The sequence below is a fragment of the Drosophila albomicans genome, chromosome 2R, assembly GCF_009650485.2.
Source record: "Drosophila albomicans strain 15112-1751.03 chromosome 2R, ASM965048v2, whole genome shotgun sequence".
Taxonomy (NCBI): Eukaryota; Metazoa; Arthropoda; class Insecta; order Diptera; family Drosophilidae; genus Drosophila; species Drosophila albomicans.
Window position 1 is genome coordinate 30,183,364 of NC_047631.2, and position 21,810 is coordinate 30,205,173.

The 21,810-nt window shown below is 45.4% G+C and overlaps 1 protein-coding gene across 1 annotated transcript in view; it reads left to right on the plus strand.

The window, feature by feature from the left end:
• LOC117574286 (mucin-17) overlaps positions 1 to 20,393 on the plus strand; it is a 37,121-nt gene extending 16,728 nt beyond the window's left edge. The window contains exons 3-7 of the mRNA XM_034258037.2: positions 10,210 to 10,248; positions 11,132 to 11,329; positions 11,386 to 11,640; positions 11,707 to 19,732; positions 19,811 to 20,393. Coding sequence (XP_034113928.1) covers positions 10,210 to 10,248; positions 11,132 to 11,329; positions 11,386 to 11,640; positions 11,707 to 19,732; positions 19,811 to 19,913 — 8,621 coding nt within the window. The 3' untranslated portion in view covers positions 19,914 to 20,393. The remainder of the gene's footprint in view (positions 1 to 10,209; positions 10,249 to 11,131; positions 11,330 to 11,385; positions 11,641 to 11,706; positions 19,733 to 19,810) is intronic.
• The last annotated feature ends 1,417 nt before the right edge of the window (positions 20,394 to 21,810 follow it).

The window sequence follows — 21,810 nt, forward strand, 5'->3', positions numbered from 1 at the left end:
ACCCAAAAACGACAACCCAAAATCCACAGTCGCAAACCATGTCGAAGTCGTCTTCGACGTTCAAGTCAAAGTCAGGCCGTAACCGAATAGACGAGAGAGACCTAAAAGTGGGATGGCATTCTTTAATGGGCATTCAATAAACAAGCTGCGACTGACTGATTTGGCCTAGTCAAAACGATAGCCAAACGATAGGCGACAATAGTCAAAGTCAGTTCGTCCGTCAGTCTGTCTGTCAGTCAGTCAGTCAGTTAGTCTTGTTGTTGACCCACATTTAGCACCGATGCAGCCAGCCTTCGATTCTTGGAATTTTCATTAACACATGCACGCTGCATATGGAAATTCAAGCCGAAAAAAAATCCCAAAAAAAAAAGAACGAAGTGAAAAACATTTTGTAATGATTCGTTTTTTTTGTGAATGGCAGAAAGAGATCGTTGAGCTTTGAAGCGTGAGCTGCTGGGAACTTCATATATAACATAGTCGTAGCTAAATCAATGGGCGCTTTTCCAGCACCCTTTGCCGCCTACCTAAGAATGTGGTATACACACACACACACACACACTTCGAAGTACAGACTCCCAACTGTTACACTGCTCGTAACAAGCAAACAAAACGCGTCTCACTTGAGTTTGATGAACTTCACAGAGCGAAAGAGAGAGAAAGAGAGAGAGAGCGAAAGAGAGCTCAGGTTACTGGCAAGAATCTGTCTGGTAATTGAATTGTTCCATCATAATAATAGATACCTAACACGTATGTACATTTTGTTGGCTGGCAGTGACTCAACACACTTGACTAAGTGTATCTCGACGATACATTTGTATCTCAACACTCGCTTGCGGCTTTCAACATAATAATAAATCAATATCAAAAGCTAGCGCGATATGTATTCCATTCCGTAGCCATGATTAATATGCCTCGATCCAAAACATGTTCAAATACTTCACAACAAGTGCCATTTTGCGTCATCACTAAAAGTCCGAGTCCTCCAATCGACTCGAACATCGAACATCAATTGGCAATTGGCAATGCTGTGCAAATATTAAGTTGCTGACTTATTATTTATTATTTTTCGTGGCTACCCTTTACAGTTAAAGCCTAAACGCAGTTGGCCAGCGGCCAGCGCAAAATGTCTTATGCAATTTTTCAAGCTGCCCAAGTTCAAGTTTTAATTCAAGCTCAAGGTCGAGTTCAGTTCAGTTGAGTTTAGCTGGCAGCCAAGTTAATGGACCAACAACAGCGCAAAAGCTACAAACTTGTAGTTGAAGCTGGAGTTGCGAGTTTGCGAGTTGCCAGAGTTGAAATCGCCGTCATCGTTGGCTGTCAGCACACAGTTGCTTCGGTAGCCGCAACACATTATCATTATTTTATAAGCCACAAAATACAGAGAAAAAAAACTGAAGAGAAGAAGACGGCAACTTTCGAGAAGACTCTCGTCGCGCCTCGTTGCTGACTTTTGACTGAAATTTTCGGTTTCGTGGGGCGTTTTCATCAATCAATTTCGAACATGATTTGAGAGTTCCCCTTAATATTTTTCTCAGGTGTCTTTCAGTCTTTCGCTCCTTTCTCACCTGATACTTAGCTGCTGCCAGTTGATTGGAGGCTGGCCAATTGACACCAATGAAAGTACTTGGGTTTATACGATCTACTCGCTACGATACTGATAGATCACAGTCACTGAACTTGAGTATTTTTTTTTACTACTATATGCTGATGCGCTGTGTCTAATTGAAGAGGCTAGCAATCTTCCTCTTCCTTGGTTTTTGCCTCTTACCTGATTATTGGCCAGCTGCCTTTTCAACTTGAAAGCTCATCAAATTAATGCCATACACTGTGTGGCACAGGTATCATATATACTATAATATACTTATAGTATTTTTTGATGACGCTTTCCTGATTGCTTAATTTATAACCAATTACAAAGGCATTAGAACACGCTGAGGCGCAGAGCGTTCACATTTTTTTTATTATTATTATTTTTTTTTTTGCTAATTGCGCATATATAAATCGGCTGTTTATGGGCAGAGACTAAGTTAAGCCACAAAGCTTGAAGTTGCGGAAGTTAAATGGCATTTGGGTTTTATTGCCACTTGACGCGCTTAATTAACTTGTATTAGCTTGGCTCAGAACTGTTGTGTACCTTTTTTCTTCACCACAAAACTATTGGCGCAACTTTCTGAAGAGGCTACTGAGACTGTGAGGCATACATCATTATGCTCAAGTATTAATTGCATGACTGAACGCTGATGATATCAGAGAGAAGGGAAGAAGAGACCAGTCTGAAAGCAAAAAAAAAAAAAAAAACAGCCTCAGCTAAGCTGAGCAGCAATCAAGATTTGATTTTGGCCACGCGCATATAATTAACATTTTGGCCAGGTTCAATGTCAAGTGCTTATCAGCTTGTTGATAGCACAATGCCAACGGTATTCGACACTCGATGTGGCTGTGGCCAAGACACATGAGACCAAGACTGAGTCCAAGATTGTGGCAAGTAGGCGTTCGAGGCGTGGCAGCGTGGCTTCATGTGTGCATCATTGCGGCAATCTTAAGTATTTCGTATGCAAACACGCTGTCGCTGTCGTCGCTGACACTGTCTCCAACAAGCGATGTGTGTGCGCATACTTATGGCTGTGACTGTGGCTGTGTATACCAAAATACCAATAGTTGCGGCTTATTTGCCTGGCACAAACACCGTCGGTCCAAAGTCGCTGACCATTGACCATTGATAGAAAGAAGTTTCTATATATTTTGTTGTGGCTGCGTAGCTCAAGAATTTCGTAAGCCACTTGAGGCAGCAACAAGAGATCACGAACTTGCGGGTTAAAGCGCGGCCCACACGAGCCCCACGCTGAGCTGAGCGTGAGATTCGAACAGGATGAAGAGTCATGCAGATTTTGTTTTTTGTTGAAAAACGATGCCAACTTTCGACGGTGACACAATTAGAAGAGAGTCAATGTCTGTTGGCCATAAATAAGCATCGGCTTATTACTACTATAAGAATACATATGTATGTTGCTTGCGGCCCACCAACGACGCCCCAAGACGTTCATCAATTTGTCAAGAACGGCAAACAAAACGGCACACAAAAAGCAAACATAAGCGGAGTCCAGCTTCAAAGTTATATCAAAAACTGTGATGATAAATTGGCCCTGACTTTGCAGCCATAAAAAACACATTTATATTACTCGCTCAGCTCAGCTGAGAAGAGGCACTTAATTTGTTTTGATTTAACCCACGCGAGAGCCACTCGCAGCACACTCGATGAAGAGGCCATTGACCAGATTTAGCCATTAAGCAGCAGCGAAGTCAAGCCAAGGGATCGAGCCAGAAAAGGGCTCGACTTGACTTCAACTCTCGACTGCACTTGATTTCAATTAAATGTTACCCACAGCAGCTATGTTATTCTGGTTGCTGATCGTATCGTGTGAACTAAGAGTTGAAGTCTTCTTAGAGACTGACGGAAGCGTTTCGATTTTTATCAGCGTTAAAATTTTCAACTTCCTGCGACAAGGTCGGGGTTTAATTTCATTAAAGTAAATAATCAGTGAGTGCGAGTGGCGTTTGCGGTTAACTCTCTGGCAGCAATTTGAATTGTGTGTAACGGTAACATTTGGTAAGCCAGCCTTCCATTTGGCAATTGCAACAAAACTCCATTCTTGGCTGCAACCACAGAAATTACACAATTTGGCCATTAACGCCTTTGCATCTCTCTCTCTCTCTCTCTTCTCTCCTCCCCTTTTACGTTGTGTTGCCTTGACAATGAAATGGCTTTAGCCTGTTCTATTCCCAATGTGATTGCCGTAATTCTCAGCTGCTGCAACTTCCAAGTAATGCCAACTTTTTATGGAGCCACAGACACAGCAGCCAAATGTGAAATGTACAATGCACAAGACACAACACAACACAACACAGAAAATGCAAATGAAATTCTGTTTAGTAGAGCAAAACGCCGGCGGGCTTTAAAAGTGAAGTAACAACAATTCTCATTCTCATTCTCAGTTTACAGATTTTCCAGATTTCCCATTGCGATTAGGTCGAAGGGAATGATATACACAGTCTAATGTAAAAGAGAGTACTCTACTATATAGTTACGACTCTTTTGATGGCATAACCATAGCTCATATTATTATATAGTATGATAGTATGTGCTGCTTTTGTTTCTTCATTGTTTTTCTGTGTTATCGTTGTTATTGTTTGATGTCATTGAACTTGAACCTGTCTTCGGCCAGCCCCGTGAGACGTCACTTTGAGTTTGTTTCTATTTATATACAGATATCAAACGCTGTGTTTTTGGCATATTATGCAGCTCTGTTGGCGTGAATATGCTAATTTTGCTATTTGTACAACAAGTTGTCGTTGTCGTCGCTCTAAAAACGTGTTCAAAATGCTAATTAATAGCCCCGCGCAAAGCGTTCAGCAAACATTTGTTGACTTGATTCACTACTACGACTATGTAAATATATAAGTATATATATTTATGGCAATTAGTCGAGATCTGACCTAATTTGGAACAGGCTGCCGTTTTGCCATATTTATTTCGGTGTTGTTTTTTGTTTTTTTGCCAGCTTCTGTCTTAATTAGTGTTTATGATGGGGTGTCCAAAAAAAAAACCCTTTCTGACCGGTAGCTTAGACTTAAATTTGCGCTTCGCTGAAGACTACATTTTGACACTATTTAAGACGGAAAGTCTTTCCAGCGAAAAGAATGGTAATTAGCCATGTGTTCTGAACAGCAGAACACTTTGCTGCTGTCGCTGCTCATTTTTACACAGATCTTTATCGCATGGTGCAATGACTTCCCACAGCATTTCAATTGTGTGTAACTCGAGACTAGCCAAAGAGCAACGTCTAAGACCAAAGCTTGGCTTCAATGCTTGGGGGTTCAATCAACCCGACTCTTCTACTTCTACTGGCTGCCAGCCTGGCACCTTTACGCATGGCAAACCCTATGAAGTCGCCAGTCTCCAGTCTCCCAGTCTCAAGTCTCCAACTGTGGGTCATGTTAAGTCACTTAGCAACGGCCACTAACTAGATGGAGAGATACAGATACAGAGAGGGAAAGGGATAGCGCGAGAGTGAAGAGAAGAAATGAACTAATACCTTGTATAATTATCGCTTTGCTGATCTTTTGTTCTGTGTGTCTTGCTTTTGCGCTTTGTGCGTTTTGGCCACATTGAATTTTATGCTTGAGCCAAGCTTATTCTATGACCAATTCTGCACTTGGCTAACACGCAATTGCCACCGCTTCCACAACCACCGCCACCGCCACTATCTAAGCTGGCTAATCATTAGCTAAATGCCATGCCTGTCGTGGGAGTAGATACAAATCGCCAGCTGCTGTCGAAGCGGAGAGGGAGGGGGCAAGCAATTAGCGCTCGAATGCCACGTGAATGTTTTACCAAATGAGGCAGACACATGACTGTGCACAGACCTGTGTCTGTGTCTGTGTCTGTATCTGTGTCTTCTGTGGCACCGTACTTAATTGAATCGGCCACAAGCCAAAGTCGCCCCAAACGTGAGAATTTCCCGTGGACATTATCATCAATCTTCCGCTGCTTGCCATGTCAACAGATCGCAGCTGGAGTTGGACTTCGAGTTGGAGTTCGAGTTCGAGTTGAATCTGCTGTTGGGGACACGCGCTTGAGTGCACCAAATGCACCCGAGTCGTGATTGTGTCTCAAACTGTTAGCCAAATTCAAACTTAAACTCAAATTAATAAACAGTTACGCATGCGCCGCGCCACTTGCAACTTTGTGGCAGGCAATTGCAGAGGAAGCTGCACACTGAAAGACCGGGCTTCGTTTGCTCGCTGCTTGATTATATAGCTTGTCTGTTATTTTGGCAAGCACTCGAGTCGAGTCGAGTTGAGTCGAGTGGAGTCGTCTTTTGCAATTGCAGTAATCAATGCGCTGTTATCAATAACAGCTAGCGGTGTAATAATTGAATGCAGAGCGAGGCGATGCCAACACGGGAGGCGTTGATCGGGAAACGACAATTTGTTTGTCTGCTGTTTGTTGCGTCCGTTACGGACGCCATAAGAATTTGTCTAAAATTGCACAAACAAAATTATGATATATCAGCAACAGCAGCAGCAACAACAGCAGCAGTAGAAGAAGAAGTCGAGTAGAAGAGTGGATCTGTGATTAGCCATGGCCAGCAGGAATACAAGTACAAGATTACAAATACAATACTGACAGGCAGCCAAGGCAGATTGATGGCCCCGATGGGGGCTCATTAAAGCCACGCAGAGCAATCAAAACAAATCAAGCCCAAGACAGGACACATAAAAAATCAGCAAGCAGGAGAAGGAGGAGCAGCCAACGACTTTGACTAGCATCCCGAAAACAACAAAAAAAAAAAAAGCGAACTGTGGGAAACTATGCGCAGGTCTCGCACTCCGCCTTTAACTGCTTAATTACAGCGCCTCAAGGTTAAGGCTGCTTGCTGGAGACCAGCTGCATCAGCTGCATCTCCTACTGCTGCATCCTAGAGCTGCAGAGCAGACTCATTATTATCTATTAAGCAGTCAGATTTGCAGTCGATGCAGCCAGCAATGGCAAAAAGCAAAAGTTGCCCCAACCTGACAACCTGACTGAGTGACTCTCTAATGACATTGCCTAGTTGCCAAGGAGGGGGAGGAGTAGGGATCGCTGCGAGGATCACTAAATACGAGTATATGCATATGAGTTGCCAAGCTGCTGCCTGCTGCTAGAGCACAGCAATTACAATGCCCACATATAGACAGGGCCCCAAAGGATTGGTATTTGGTTGCAGCAACAGCAACAGCAGCAGCAGCATCTACAGCCGCATGTCTTGGTAATTGTTTCATATGCATAGCACCACAAACAACAATCAGAGAAGAGGCAGAAGGCAGTCAGCAGCAATTTCACGGCATCCTCGTCATGACCAACGGGCATAATTTACTTAGAACGAATCATGTCTAGGCTGCCGTGGTAATAAAACACAGCGTCACGCCACAGAGTTAGAGCTAGGTCTCTAAAGAGCCTTGCGCAACTGCATCCAATTTGGTCTAGCAAGGAGCAACGTCTACATTGCTACCTTGTCGCCGACATAATCATGTTAAATTACTCGCAAATTCATTTGCTGTGCGCGGCGGCTGCTTCTCCTGCTGGGCGCATTGTTAGGGCGCCTCTTGCTCTGCTCCCCAGTTGCCAGTTACCAGTTGGCTGCTTTCAACGCTGATGCATGGACATGATATGGCGGCACACACAGAGCCAATGCTAACTCAACCATTGCCATAGGCCATGGCCAAAGACTTGGACTTGGACTTGGGCATGGGCATGGGTTGTTAGCTTGTCGCTCACTCCATATTGATCGACCCGGCATTATGGAAATTATGTGATCAAGGCCATAGAAAATGGAAATTGTTTTGCAGCCGTAGCAGCAGCAACAGCAGCAGCCGAAGCAACAACAAGCTGCATTTGCATTTGCTCTTTGTTGGCAGTTGCATAATTGAGGCACCGACAGTTGCAATTATAGATCGATTTATTGCAGAGGGCTGCACACGTTGGCATTGTTCCTGACTTTGGCTCTAATTACGTGCACATCTCACAAATGTTAGGCCCAACTCTATTGTCACCCAAAGAAAGCCATTGAAAGTTGCATTGCGTTCTCGGTTCTTTGGCGACCTTATCAGCTGCCCATATATCTTCTCTCTCTCTGCAACAGCAATGTGGGGCGTGCTGGCTGTGGGTGTGCAACACAATGTTGCAGCTGCCGATGTTGCTGCTGTTGCTGCTGGTCGCATGAAGTAGCGGTAAAGTAGTCGCTGCCGCGTTTGGCAAACGCACATCGACAAAAATGGCGCATGGGGGACCAACAAGCAAGGAAACCAAGCAAACCAACAAACCATTTGGAAGCCAACGAAGATTTGTGTTTATTTTGTAATCTTTGAAATATTTGTGGCATGGCAAATATTTCACTGCCTGCGTTTCCGCATCTTCACACACAGTGAGAGACAGAGACAGAGAGAGAGAGAGCGAAGCATTGGAAAAGCAACGATTGCTATCAACCAAATATTTAGCGAAACTTCTACTTTTCACATGCCAAACGTTGTCTGTCCGTCCATCTGTCTGTCTGTCCGTCTGTCCGCAGTGGCCACTGTGGTTTGTCTGTTGTCCCGTCGCCTGACCAAATCCACCTACAGCACTAAATAATAAAGCGTAACCAGCAAAAGGCGTGCCCATGTGCCGCAGCCTGGTCAGAACTGGCGACAGAGTCAAAGTCGCAGTGGAAGTCGAAGTCAGAGTCAGTCTCAGTCTCAGACGGCACCTAGGCCTAAGACTAGGCCTACTTATGTATGTAAGTAAAGCCTGCTAGTGGCTTGTATTTTATGGTTTGTGTACACATTTTTGCACACATGCGCGACCGGGTCATTCAACTTGCAGCAAGAGCAGGCAACCAGCCATGGCCATGGCCATACAACGCTCGGGATGCGACGCGAGCGCGCGCGCGCTTTCCTAGAATAAACAAAATGCACGACTCTCGCGACAGCGGCAGCAGCAGCAACAGCAACAACAGCAACAACAACAACAGCAGCAACAACAACCGACGCCGCCAACAACTTTGGCTTGGCCCGAAGCTATTGCCCATGTGAATGTAGCTGTAAGCTGCAGCCAAATCAACACCACAGCAACAACTAACTGACTAGCTGAGTAACTGACTAGCTGACTAGCTGACTGACTGACTGCCTGACTAACTGACTGACTGACTTCTGTTTGTTGGACCGACACGACCATGTTTGATGTGTACCATCAGCAGCAGCAACAGCAACAGCAACGAAGCAGCCAAACAACGACTCATGCGTCTTGGCCATCATCATCATGATCGTTCTTGTTGTTGTTGTTGTCGTTGTTGCTGGTTGCTGCCTGTTGTCGTGTTGATGCTGCTCGAGCTCGTATGGGGCATGTTTTAGTTGTTGCACTTGCAGCGGAAAATTGTTGCATAAGTTTGCATTAAAAGGCGGCAACTGGGGATTGGGGATTGCGGATTGGGGACTGCTCTAGGAACTACGGACGAGAGCTGCCTGCGAACCGGCTACATGATTGACTCCCATTGCCAACCAGCCAGCCAGCTAGCGAGTCCAGCCAATCCCTCTTTCTTTTTCTCTCTCTCTGTCTCTATTGCTCTATGGCTGGCAATCCTTAACAGTTAATGTGTGAATTTTTATGCGTTGCCAGGTTCGGTCGTGGCTGTTGTTGTTCTTACCGCATAAAATGTAATTTACATCCGTTAGTTTGAATAAGTGAGACGTACAGCAGCCAAGTGGCATGCCCCCTGCTGCTTGCCACTGCGATTTGTTTTGTTGGTCAAGCTAATATCTTGCTTTCTTGCCGTTACCATTTGTGTTGCCAGAGCATTTGAGACCTCCCAAAACTATGCGGAAATTATACATACGACTACATTTGAAACATATGTGCAGAATTGTCAACCCTTCAACTAGACGCAATTAATCAACAGTTGCAAACAACAAACCCATTCATAATAAAGTGCAATTTGTCAAATCATTTTACCTGCATGTTGCTGCTGTTGTTGCGGCATGTTGCTGGCGTGCTAGTAGACGCCACCGCAGCAACAAGTGACCGTCGCCGTCGACGTTTGCCGTTGCCGTCTCCATCGTCGGCTAACTGTCAGCTTAAACAATTTGTTTGAGCCATTTGTTAGCGACTGTTGGTCGGGGTTGAGCTGCCTGCCTCATTCTTCGGTGTGGGACACACACAGGCAGCCATCCTCAGGGCAAACGGGCCATGCCTAGCACCAGCTACGTGCCATTATAACTTGGCTTATTCTACTGCCAGCTGCTCTTCTGGCTGTTGCATTTGCTGAATTTTGATTATGTGGTAATAACACGTTGCACGCACACAAAGCCGAGCAATGTTGCAGTTGCAATTTGCTGTTGCTGTTGCCTCCTGTTGCATGCTGGCCAACGGCTCTTTGGGCCCTGTTATCAAACGCTGGCCTATCACGAGAACGAGCGACCTACGCAAGTTTGAAGCCACGTCTAATTTCAATTGCATGCAACTACAATTAGAGTCTGGCATTGCACTGTAATCGCAATAGATAAATTAATTTATTATACTCGCAGTCATGACTAACGGATATTGCCGCCATAAAATGCTGCCGTAATAAAGCAAAATAATCTATCTAAAAAGAATCCTATAACTAACTTGAACTCCTTTCTCTCTATCTCTTACAGCTCCATTGCAGGAATACACAGAAGTCCAACAATATCCGGGTAAGTGCCTATAACCAGTAGCGACAAATGGCCTGAAGGCATTGTGTTTATAAAAACATTAATAATATATCAGATTATCACTAATTGAGGCGCTATAAGCTGCTAATCAGTTTAATATGATCCCGCCAATCGCTTGACCCAAAGCTGTCATTAAACGTCGACAACGGGGCGTATGCGCATTATTAGGCTGTTAGCTGAGGTGTGAAAAGACAAATGAAACGAAACAAAAATAAAACCCAAAACCAAAAACGAAACGAAACATAAAGAAATAAACGCTGCTTTACGAGTTTTATGCTCGAAACGTGAGCCAAAAGCGACAGCGACAAACAAAGACAAAGATTTCAATCACAAAAATTGTCTAGCCACTGAGTCGAGCACCACGAGATGGAGATGTAGATGTAGATGAAGCGGAGGAAGCGGGGGGAGCAAAGCTGCCGTTGCAAGTCAAGCTTAACGTGTTAATAATGTGATGGGAAATTTATTGCGGGTGGACGTCACTAACTTAGGTAGTCCAGTAACGAGTACACTCGTATATGTTAAACAACTTGACTTGTGGGTTTAATGACTTGAATGAGCAATAAAAATTATCTATTGCCTGTCGTAGACGTAGTCGTTGTAGTATTATGACAACTGATGGCGCTTGGCTTAATTTATGGCTCGAACGACACAGTAGCACACATGAGTCGGAGTCGAAGTCGGAGTCAGAGTCAGAGTTTTGGAGCTTGGCTTGAATGCATAACTGATGCGAGGGAATGTCTGCGAGTGTTCATTGTTCTTGGGCAATTGTTTTCCCAGGAGCTGCTCCAGTTAGTTTGCAACAGTTGCTAATAAGAATCGCAACTTTCTTTTCTCAACTTGTGTTGTTGTCGGATTTTATTTGCAGAAGGCTGCTATTATAACTATGCCCATTACAATGAGGGTGACCGCATCATGACCAATGAGCCATGCCTTAACTGCACCTGCCACAACCGCATGCTCATGTGCTATCTGCGTGTCTGCCCCTTCACCAAGCCCATTGGTCACGATTGCATTGTGGAGAAGCGCGAGGATCAGTGCTGTCCCATCATTACCTGCCCAGAGGGTAAGTCCAGTTTTTTCAACTTGAGAGTTTCAATACCTTACGTGCTGCTATTTTAGTGCCTGTGGATGTGCCCTATCACACCCCCGAGCCCGGCACTGAGCTGAGCATACCCGAGAAGTTTGGCTGCAGCATTGAGGAGAAATTCTACCCGGAAGGCGCCCAGGTGCCATCGAACCCCAACAAACCCTGCGAACTCTGCTACTGCATCAACAACCAGACCAAGTGCGTCATGCAGGAGTGCACACTCCATGTCGATGGCTGCACACCCATCTACAACAAGGGCTCCTGCTGTCCCGTCCGCTACAGTTGCGGTAAGTTTCCCGTTGCGACAATTCATTCTTTACTTGGTTTGTCTACAATTGGAATTCTTTCTACAGACCATGAGAATGATGTTCTGGAGCTGGAAGATCTGTCCACAACAACGACAACGGTGCGTCCAACACCTGGCTTTATTCTGCCCACAACCATGACTCCACCTGTCTCCACGGACTGCGTACACAACGGCGAGGTTTACGCTGATGGTGCCTCACTGTCGGGCAAGAATGCCTGCGAACACTGCTACTGCATGCGTGGCGACATTGTGTGTGCCGTCCAAGAGTGCGAGATGCCAATGAGCACGGCCAGCGGCAAGATCTGTCATGCTATGCCTGCTGCCGAGGGTGAATGCTGCCCCAGCAACTACATCTGCGAGGATGATAGCGCTACCACTGAAATTGTTGAGATTACCAGCACACCCGAGACTATCACCACTGCTGCGCCAGTCAAGGACATCCATGGTGAGATTCCCAAGGAAGATGTTGATTTGCAAGAGCACATTGATGACGAGGAGAAGGACAAGGATACCGAAACCGAAACCGAGAGTACAGCTGAGGAAGCAGGCAGTGGCGAAATTGATCATGTCATTACCCCAGTTGCTCCAGAGCAAGAGGACAAGGACAAAACCAAGGACAAGGAACCTGAGGCCTCTACTATTGCTACTGATTCTCGTATCGATACTCCAGTTGAGGGATCCACACCTACATCTGAGGAGGAAGGCAGCGGCGAAGAAATCACAACCAAGCCCATTGTGCCAATTAAGGAAGAAAGTGACGAAGAAATCAAGGTTACACCTGAGGAAGGAAGTGGTGAGGAGGAGGAAGTTATACCTACAACCGCACTGCCAGCTAGCGGCGCTGAGAAAGCAGAGGTTTCCACACCCACTTCACCAGTATCTACTGAAACATCTGAGGAAGGCAGTGAGAAACCAACAGCTGCCACACCAGTCGAAGGCGATGAAGAGGACATTGTCAAGGACACAACTCCAGCCAGCGCTGAGGAAGACATCATCAAGACTACCACTCCATCCAAGGAAATCACTAAGGAAGACGAAACCATCAAGACAACTACTCCCTCAGAGGAAGTCAGCGAAGAAGATGATCATATTAAGGCCACGACACCAGCCAAGGAAGTCAGCGATGATGAAGACATCATCAGCGCGACAACTCCTGCCGGAGAAGAAATCGAAGAACACGATACCGCTAAGCCTACTATTGAAGATCTCATTAAGGAGGAAGATACTGCCGAGGCTACAACTCCTGCAGGAGAAGTTAGCGCAGATGAAATCGAAAAGGAAACCACCCCGGCTAAGGAAACCTCTGATGAGCCAGAGATCGTCAAGGCGACAACTCCAGCTGGCCAAGTTACCGAAGAAGAGGTCGTCAAGACAACCACTCCTGCTGGAGAAGTCAGCGTGGAGGACGATACTGTTGAGACTACAACTCCTGCCGGACAAGTCAGCGAGGAAGATAAATTCGTTAAGGAGACAACTCCATCCAAGGAAGACGGCGAAGATGAAATCATCGAGGCTTCAACACCCTCCGAGGAAATCAGCGAAAAGGACGATACTATTAAGGCTACAACTCCTGCCGGACAAGTCAGCGACGATGAGATCGCCAAGGAAACAACTCCCTCCAAGGAAGGCATCGAAGATGAAATCATCGAGGCTACAACACCCTCTGAGGAAATCAGCGAGAAGTATGATATTGTTAAGGCTACAACTCCTGCCGGACAAGGCAGCGAAGATGAGATTGAAAAGGAAACAACTCCCTCTAAGGAAGTCAGCGGAGATGAAATCTTCAAGGCTACAACTCCCTCTAAGGAAGTCAGCGACGGTGAAATCTTTGAGGCTACAACACCTTCCAAGGAAGTCAGCGTGGAAGAGGACAAGGAAACAACTCCAGCCGGTCAAGAAAGTGACCAAGATGATATCATCAAGGCGACTACCGCCGCCGAGGAAGTCAGCGATGATGATATTATCAAGACGTCAACCCCTGCTAAGGCAACCTCCGATGAGGAAGATCTCGCCGAGGCAACCACACCCTCAAAGGAAGCCATCGAAGATGAGATCAAGACTTCAACTCCCGGTGGACACGTCAGCGAAGGTGATGAAATCGTCGCAGCTACGACTCCTGAAGGACAAGTCACCGAGGCAGAAGGTGAAATCATTAAGGCGACAACTCCCTCCAAGGAGATCTCCAGTGATGAAGAGATTGTCAAGGAAACAACACCCGCCAAGGAAGAAGAAGATTTCGCCAAGGCTACAACTCCTGCTGGAGAACAGCCCATTGAACAAGAAACTGACAAGACGCCCACATCGGGTGAAGAATCTATTGAAGCCACAACTACCGTCACGGATATTGTTAAGCCAGAAGAAGTTTCTACCGATGAGAAAGAAATCATTCCAATTGAGGAAGAGGATATTGCCAAGGCTACAACTCCTGCTAAAGAAGCTGATGGTGAGATTATTAAGGCTACCACACCTAAAGCTGTGGAGGATAAGACTGAAGCGGATGAGACCTCTACTGAAAAGGATGAAGAAGAAGAAGATGTGTACACTACATCGCCGAAACCACAGCTACCTTCATCAACTGAAGGCATCAGCGATGAGGTTAGTTCCGATGAAAAGAAACCTACTGAAGAAGAACCAACTGAAGAAGAAGCCAAACCTGCAGAGGAAGCCACCACAGTCAGCTCAGAATATCCTGTCGAGAAGGAAGAGAAACCCACAACCGTGCCATCCGTCGAGAAGGAGAGTGATGAGAAAGAATCTGTTGAAGATAAAACCGAGGAGCCCAAGAAGGATGAAGAGGAGCCCACAACCGATAAGGCTACTACACCCGAAAAGACTGATGAAGACTCGACCGAAAAGGATACTGAAAAGGAGATTGCCTCTTCGACCATTGTTCCAGTGGAAGCCAAGCCAACTACAGCAGCTGAAGACACCGATAAGGAAGGAGAGCCAACGACACAAGTTCCTGTCAAGTCTGATGTTGTTCCTGCTGACATTGAGTCTGATCAAAGCACTGAGCAGCCCGAAACAAGCGAGGAGTCCGCAACTGGCAAGCCATCAGGCGTCTACTTGCCACCTTCAGGAGAAAAGGATGAAGCTAGTACCGAAGTCGTTGAAACAACTGCCGAAAGTGTCACAGAGAAGGAATCCGTTAAGCCATCCGAGGAGGGTAAACCTGAGAAACCAGATGATGACAGCCGTACTGATATCGACCTTGCTACCGAGAAACCAGCCGAGGAAGACACAACATCCGCCGCGTTACCCGATATGCATCTACCATCTGTTATTCCCGGCGAGGGCGATTGCTTGGTGGAGGGCAAGACTTATGCCAACAACACCGAAGTACCCGCAACCACACCCTGCGATGTGTCCTGTACATGCATCAGCAGTATTGTCTCCTGTAAGACGGTGGAGTGCAAGATTCCCGAGGATACCGAGAAGTGTGTGCTGGCTACCGATCTATTGGATGGTTGCTGTCCAACTTATATTTGCGAGCCTGAGTCCTCGACCGCCAAGGTCGATGAGACTACTGAAGAGAAATACACAACTGTTAAACCTTCTCTCGATGAGGAAGTGGAGTCTACTAGTACTGAAGAAATACCAAAGGATGTCATTATGCCTTCTGGCATTACTGAGCCACCACTATCTCATGTCAAGCCCGAAGAAGATATTGCTGTAACCACTTACACGCCTTCGGTAGAGAAGTCCACAACCGCCAAGCCAGTTTCCGAAGAAGACAAGGAAGAGGATATTGTATCCCCAACGGCTGCACCTGAGATCAAGAAGGAACATAAGCCTATCGAGCATAAGCCACAACCTGAGGAAGAAGAACACAAACCAGTCGAGAAAGAACATAAACCAATTGAAGAAGATCTTAAACCCGTCGAAGACCATAAACCAATCGAAGATGATTTCGTCTCCTCAACACCGACACCAATTGACGAAACCAAGAAGCAGCCTACTGAAGAGGAAGTCACTACACCTGCAGCTGTTTCCGATGATACTCAAAAAGAGATTGAAGATTCTTCAGCCGCTACGACCATCGCTCCAATCTCTAAGGATGAAGAGAAGCCAGAAGAAGAAAAACCAACCGAGGAGGGGAAACCAACCAAGGAAGAAAAACCAACTGAGCAAGAAGAGACTGAAGCCCCTGAAACCGAAGCTGACGAAAAGATTACACCAACTACTGTTAAGCCAACAGAAGAAGAGTCATCTTCGGAGTCCGCTGAGGAAGAGATCTCATCCACAGAAGCAGCTGTCGACGGCAAGAAGCCATCCGAAGAAGGTGAAAAGATTCCAGCCACATCAACACCAGCCCCATCTGAAGCCGATATTGAGGATAAACTTACAACAGTGGTTCCATCTATTGATGCTGCTAAGCCTGCTGATGAGAAGAAGCCTACTGATGAACACGTGCCAACTGAGGATAGCAGCGCTGCCGTCACCACTCGCCCAGAATCAGAGGAAGACCAAGACGACAAGAAACTGGCAGAAGAAATTCCAGTACCAACTACAGCTTCGCCAGTCGAGGCTGATGAGGATAAGACGAAGCCAGAGGATCAGGAAACTAGTACCGAGGCTGATAAGGAAACCAGCACTGAGGCTGATACCGAGAAGGAACCCACGAAAGAGACTGTTACGTCTACCAAGGCACCAGTGGTTGAAGAAGAAAAAGAAACAGTTGAGGGTGTTTCCACATCTACTCCTGGCGTCAGCAAGGACGAAGAGGAAGCTACTTCTGCACCTGTGTCTGAGGAAGTTGAAGACTCTAGCACTGAAAAGGCTTCACTTGAGGAAACGGAAGAGAAGGAGGCTACAACTACTGCTCCAGCCACCGAAGAAGAGCCAACTAAGGTTACCAAGCTTCCCGAAGACGTTCACGATGAATTGTCGACCACAACCCCAGCACCTACAGTCCAAGAAGCCACCAAGAAACCCGCTGATGATGAAACTGCAACTGCTGGTCCAGTCGATGTTGGCATTGAAACTGAATCCGAACCCACAGCTACAGTTGCTCCCACTGCCGAGACTGATAAGGAATCTACAGCCGCACCAGTATCTGAGGATGAAGAGGATAAACTTGCTCCTACCACTGTTAGTCCTGCTCTTGATGAAGCTGCAACGCCACCAGCAGAGAAGATTGATGAGAAACCAGTTGTGCCCGACTCCAGTGTTACTGAGAAACCCGTCGATGAAGCTGCTTCTGTTGAACCCTCTTCCACCGAAGCTGGCATTGAAAAGGAGACTGAACTTCCTTCGATCTCAACAACACCAGCAGCTGTCGAAAAGGTTGATGAAGAAGAAACTGCTACCGCTGCTGTTCCTGTTGAGGAGGAAGGTGTTTCTTCCACCGAGAAGTCGAAGCCTGAAGAGCCCACTTCTGAGGAACAAGAGCCAGCAACAGCCAAACCACAGGCTCCCGAAGAACACAAGGATATTGAGGAAGCCACAACTGCCGCACCATCTGCAGAAGATGATACCAAGACATCCGAAGAGGAAACCACCTCTGCATCTGAGGAAGCTGATGTGGACTCTAAGATTGCTACTACCATTGCTCCAATTGTGCCTGCCAAGGATGAAGAAGTCTCTTCAACCTCTGCACCAGCCATCGAGGGAGATAAGGAAATTCCAGAGGATAATATTGATATTACCACTGCTGCTGCTCCAGTTTCTGAAGAAGAGAAGCCAGTTGAGAAGCCGAAACCAGATCATGTGGATGTTTCAGTTAAGCCTACCGATGCTCCAGCATTCGAAGAGGAGTCCACAGAATCTGAGGAAGAACTGGAAGAAAAACTGCCCGCAACTACCGTCAAAACTCCAACAGATAAGGTCACTGAATCATCGACCGCAATTCCAGCTGAAGACGAAGCTGACAAAATCACCACAGTTGCACCTTCTGCTGAAGAGCCCTCAGCCAAGCCAACTGATGAGAAGACTCCGGTCTCATCTGATGAGGAGAGCACTGAGGAAACTCAGCCTGCGACCACCGCTATCCCAGTGGCTACAGATGACAAGAAGGAACCACCACTGCCAACGAAAGCGCCAATCTCCGATTCGGAAGAGAAACCTGCATCATCTGAGAACGAAATCACATCGGCTGAATCAACAGAGGCACCATCTTCAGAAGAGGAGTCCGAGGTGCAATCCACCGCTGCTCCCAGTCACGAGAAGCCTGTCCAGGAGGATGAAGACAAGGCTGATGCCACAACAGTTGCACCTCTCGAAGAAGAGCCTGCCAAGGAACCAACTGAAATTGAAGCTAAACCTGAGGAAGGTATTGTCTCAACCACAGATGCGCTACCAACAGAAAGCGGAAAGCCGGCTGAGAAGGAGCCCTCAACTACCTCTGCTCCATCAAAGGATGAAGTTGAACCAACAACCGAGCAACCTTCCCCTGAAGAAGAAAAAGAACAAGAGTCTACTGATGAGAAAATACCTACTACTGTCGCACCATCTGAAGAGGAAGCTCAGCAGCCCACATCAACTGCTGCCACTCTCGCTAAGGCTGATGCCACTACTCCAGCTGATGAGGATAAGATTGATGTCACCACACCTCCTGCGCCAGTCCATGATGACGATACAGAGGAAGGCACAGCCCGACCAATTGGCGACAAGACCGATGAGTCCAAGGAGCCAAGTGCAACCGAGCCAACCATTGAAGATGGCCTTGCAACAACACCTGAATCCGAGGAAGATAAGGAAGAAGCACCTCTCCCGACCACAGCCAAAACTCCCATTGCCATTGACACTACTATTGCCCCAGTTCATGTGCCTGCTGTCGAGGATGTGGACAAGAAGCCTCTGGAAGATGTACTGTCGCAAACGATTGCTCCAGAAACCGAGGAAGGTGAAACTGCTACAACTTCTCCTGAAGATGCTGAGAAGACTCCTGTTACCGTTGCTCCTGTTGCTCATGACATTGAAGCAATCAGCGAAGTTACCACAAAACCAGCTGCCACAGAAGATGTGGGCGAGGAAACCACTAAGCCAAGTGAAGTCGAGCAAGAGGAAGAGACCACTGATCAAACTACTGGTGCCAAACTGAAGCCAACAACGGATGAGACAACCACCAAGACAACCGACGTGGAGGCCACAGAATCACCTGCTCACGAAGCAGACAGTGAAGTGCACACTGTTAAGCCAGTTCACGCCAGCTTGGATTCCTCTGAGGAGGGTGACGTATCCCAAGAGTCGGAGGAAGAACACACACCTGCCGCTCCAGCCAAACCAACCACGGATGAGGATGAATCCATTGAATCCGAGGAAGAAGTTACCGAAGCTGCAACCAAGAAACCAGAACATGACGAGACCACTGCAGCTGCTGTCGATGCCCAACCACCACAGACCACAGCTGCCTCAGCTGCTGCCTCTGAGGAGCCATCGACCGAGAGCACTAGCGATGAAACTGCTACCAAGCAGCCTGAAACTGATAGCGTGATCACAATGCATCCACTGTTTGCCCAGCATCTGACCAGCACCACAAAGGCGCCAAGCGTTGACGATCGTCTCGGCGTTGACACTGAAACTGAAGCCGCACCAACTAAGCAGAGCACAGAGACCACAACAACAGAGTCACCACTGACCACGGAAGCGTCATCCACAGCAGCACATGCACCAATTACACCGCCTTCGTATGGCCAGCCGCCATCGTACGAGCATGCGTATGACAACGACGACTACGACGAAGAGGAAGTCTTTGGACCCGGCACCTGTCGCTATGCTGGCAAGATCTATGTGTCTGCTCAGCAAATTCCACGCGACGATCCTTGCGATTTCTGCTTCTGCTTCAGAAGCGACATCATCTGTTTGCAACAATCTTGCCCGCCACCAATTTCTGGTTGTCACGAGGAGCCCATTTCTGGCTTCTGTTGTCCACGTTACGAGTGTCCCGTCTCAATGGCCGCTGTGCTTAACATTACGACAAGCACAACAACCACAAGCACCACACTGCCACCACATTTCCTCAACTACTCACATGGCGATGCCGTGCAACACACTGGCTGCCTCATCAATGGTCGCTCCTATAAGGTGGGCGAACGCATCGAATCAACGAGCGGTCCCTGCATGAGCTGCACGTGAGTATACCATTAGATTAATCTAAGGATTAATCCATTACTATATATACTATTTTTGTTTTCTATTCAAAATTGCAGTTGCGGCGGCGATGGCAACATGAAGTGCGATCCACAGCAATGCAGGCCCGAGCCAACGATGCAGGAATTGTTGGCCACCGTTGCGGCTCACCGCAAGAGATGAACCACCAGCCATGCACACTAAATATAATTTTAACTAATTTTTAAGCACTGCAAACAAACAATCACATCAGAAAAAGGAACAGAAACAGACAGAAACAGCCCAAATTGCACCCACAGAGCTGCATTACTCACGTTTTTATCTGAAGGAACAAGAAGAAATAGACTCCGAAAATAGAAACAGTATCAGAATCAGTAATAGAAATAGACACACACACATACAATAATATATTTACTAAGGTGCCAAGAACTGGTGAAACATAATGAACAACAACAACCCACTTGATTAGATCCGATTAAGAATAGTTCGAAATGATTAACTTTGTCTTGCACTTTTTCAATTTTGAATTCCAATTTGTTTCGGATTAGGTTACGTGACGAAGCAACCAGTGATATTGTACTGTATACATAGTATAGGTGCAATTAATTTAGAACGCGCTCACTAAAAAGAAAAAAAAAATCAATTATGAACTTTAATTTGTATTCGATATCCCCCGATCAGCTTACCATAATCAAACTTAACGTCGTGCCTTGTAAAGTTGTTTCTTGTGAGTCGACCCCCATATAAAATGCAATCGCTATTCAGGAGACTCAAACCTAACCCAAAACATTTTATTTGCCAGATTCGCAATTAATAATTTTACGACGCCACAAAATGTTTTGTTTATGGAGCAAGCAAAGAAAAAATCAAAAAAAATACGTTTCTTTATGTTTGTTTTAATAGCAATACTTTTCTTCAATGCGCTTTTATAGTATTTTAGTCACTTTATATTTTAAACATTATTATTTTTTGTGTATAATTGTTGCTTCTAGTCTTCTTTTGTTGTAAGAGCAACGAAATCCGCCTGAACACACAAGCGCACAACAAGATCAAATCAGATCAGATGAGATCCGTTGAATTGAATTGAGTTGAGATAATTAAAATATCTTCTATAAACTTTTCCAAGCTTTTATACTTTTATATACAATATGTGTAAAATGAAGAACCGAACGAAACTAGTTTTTATAGCAATTTTACAAAACGAACCACGAATTGCATAGTTTTTAATGGATTGAATTTAACGTTTACGTCATTTGCACGCACAAATCCATCTGTGGTAGTAATGAACAAGTAATTTAACTAAATTAAAAAGTGTTTTTTTAGGTCAACTGATGACGGAAACTAAACTTTGCAAATCGAATCTAGTAATTCTAGGCTATTGTTATTGCTCGACTGATTGAAATGTGATCAGCAACAATAGATATGATATGATATGATATGATATATGGCGTAGACGATAATTTTGTAAACTAATTTTTAATAATATCAGCGAGTCGCAAATGGTATTAATATATTAAATCATATATAAGTACTAAATGTAACAATCAATATGATATCAGTAAATTTCAATCGCTTGAGCATTAGAAATATGCCGAAAATTCGATGCGTAAAAACAACACACAATAAATATGAACAACAATTAGATTTATATAATCTCTAAATATAGTTACAGTTTTTAAGTATTTAACTATAAAAATAAATAAATAAATTTTAATGTAGAACTTATTTATTTTATATGTCTTTTAAGAACAGCTCTTGTGTTTCCATAATTATCGTAATTTATATGCAAGCTTTCTTTGTAATCTTATAAATAAATACAACGCTTTTTATTGAAATGTACTACTGGGCGTATAAATTATTTGAGTGATAGTACAGGAAATGGATAAACACAGGAAATGCAAATGAAAGAAAATGCAAAGCAAACATCACGATAAAAATGGATCTAAAGAATTCTTTTTTATGTTGCTATTTTTGCGTTAGTTCCATTAGTGACAAAATCAGATCATTCACATTACCAACAATTTTATATTGTCACTTGCACTTCACTCTCGAAAGAGACAACTCTCAATTTTGAATTTAG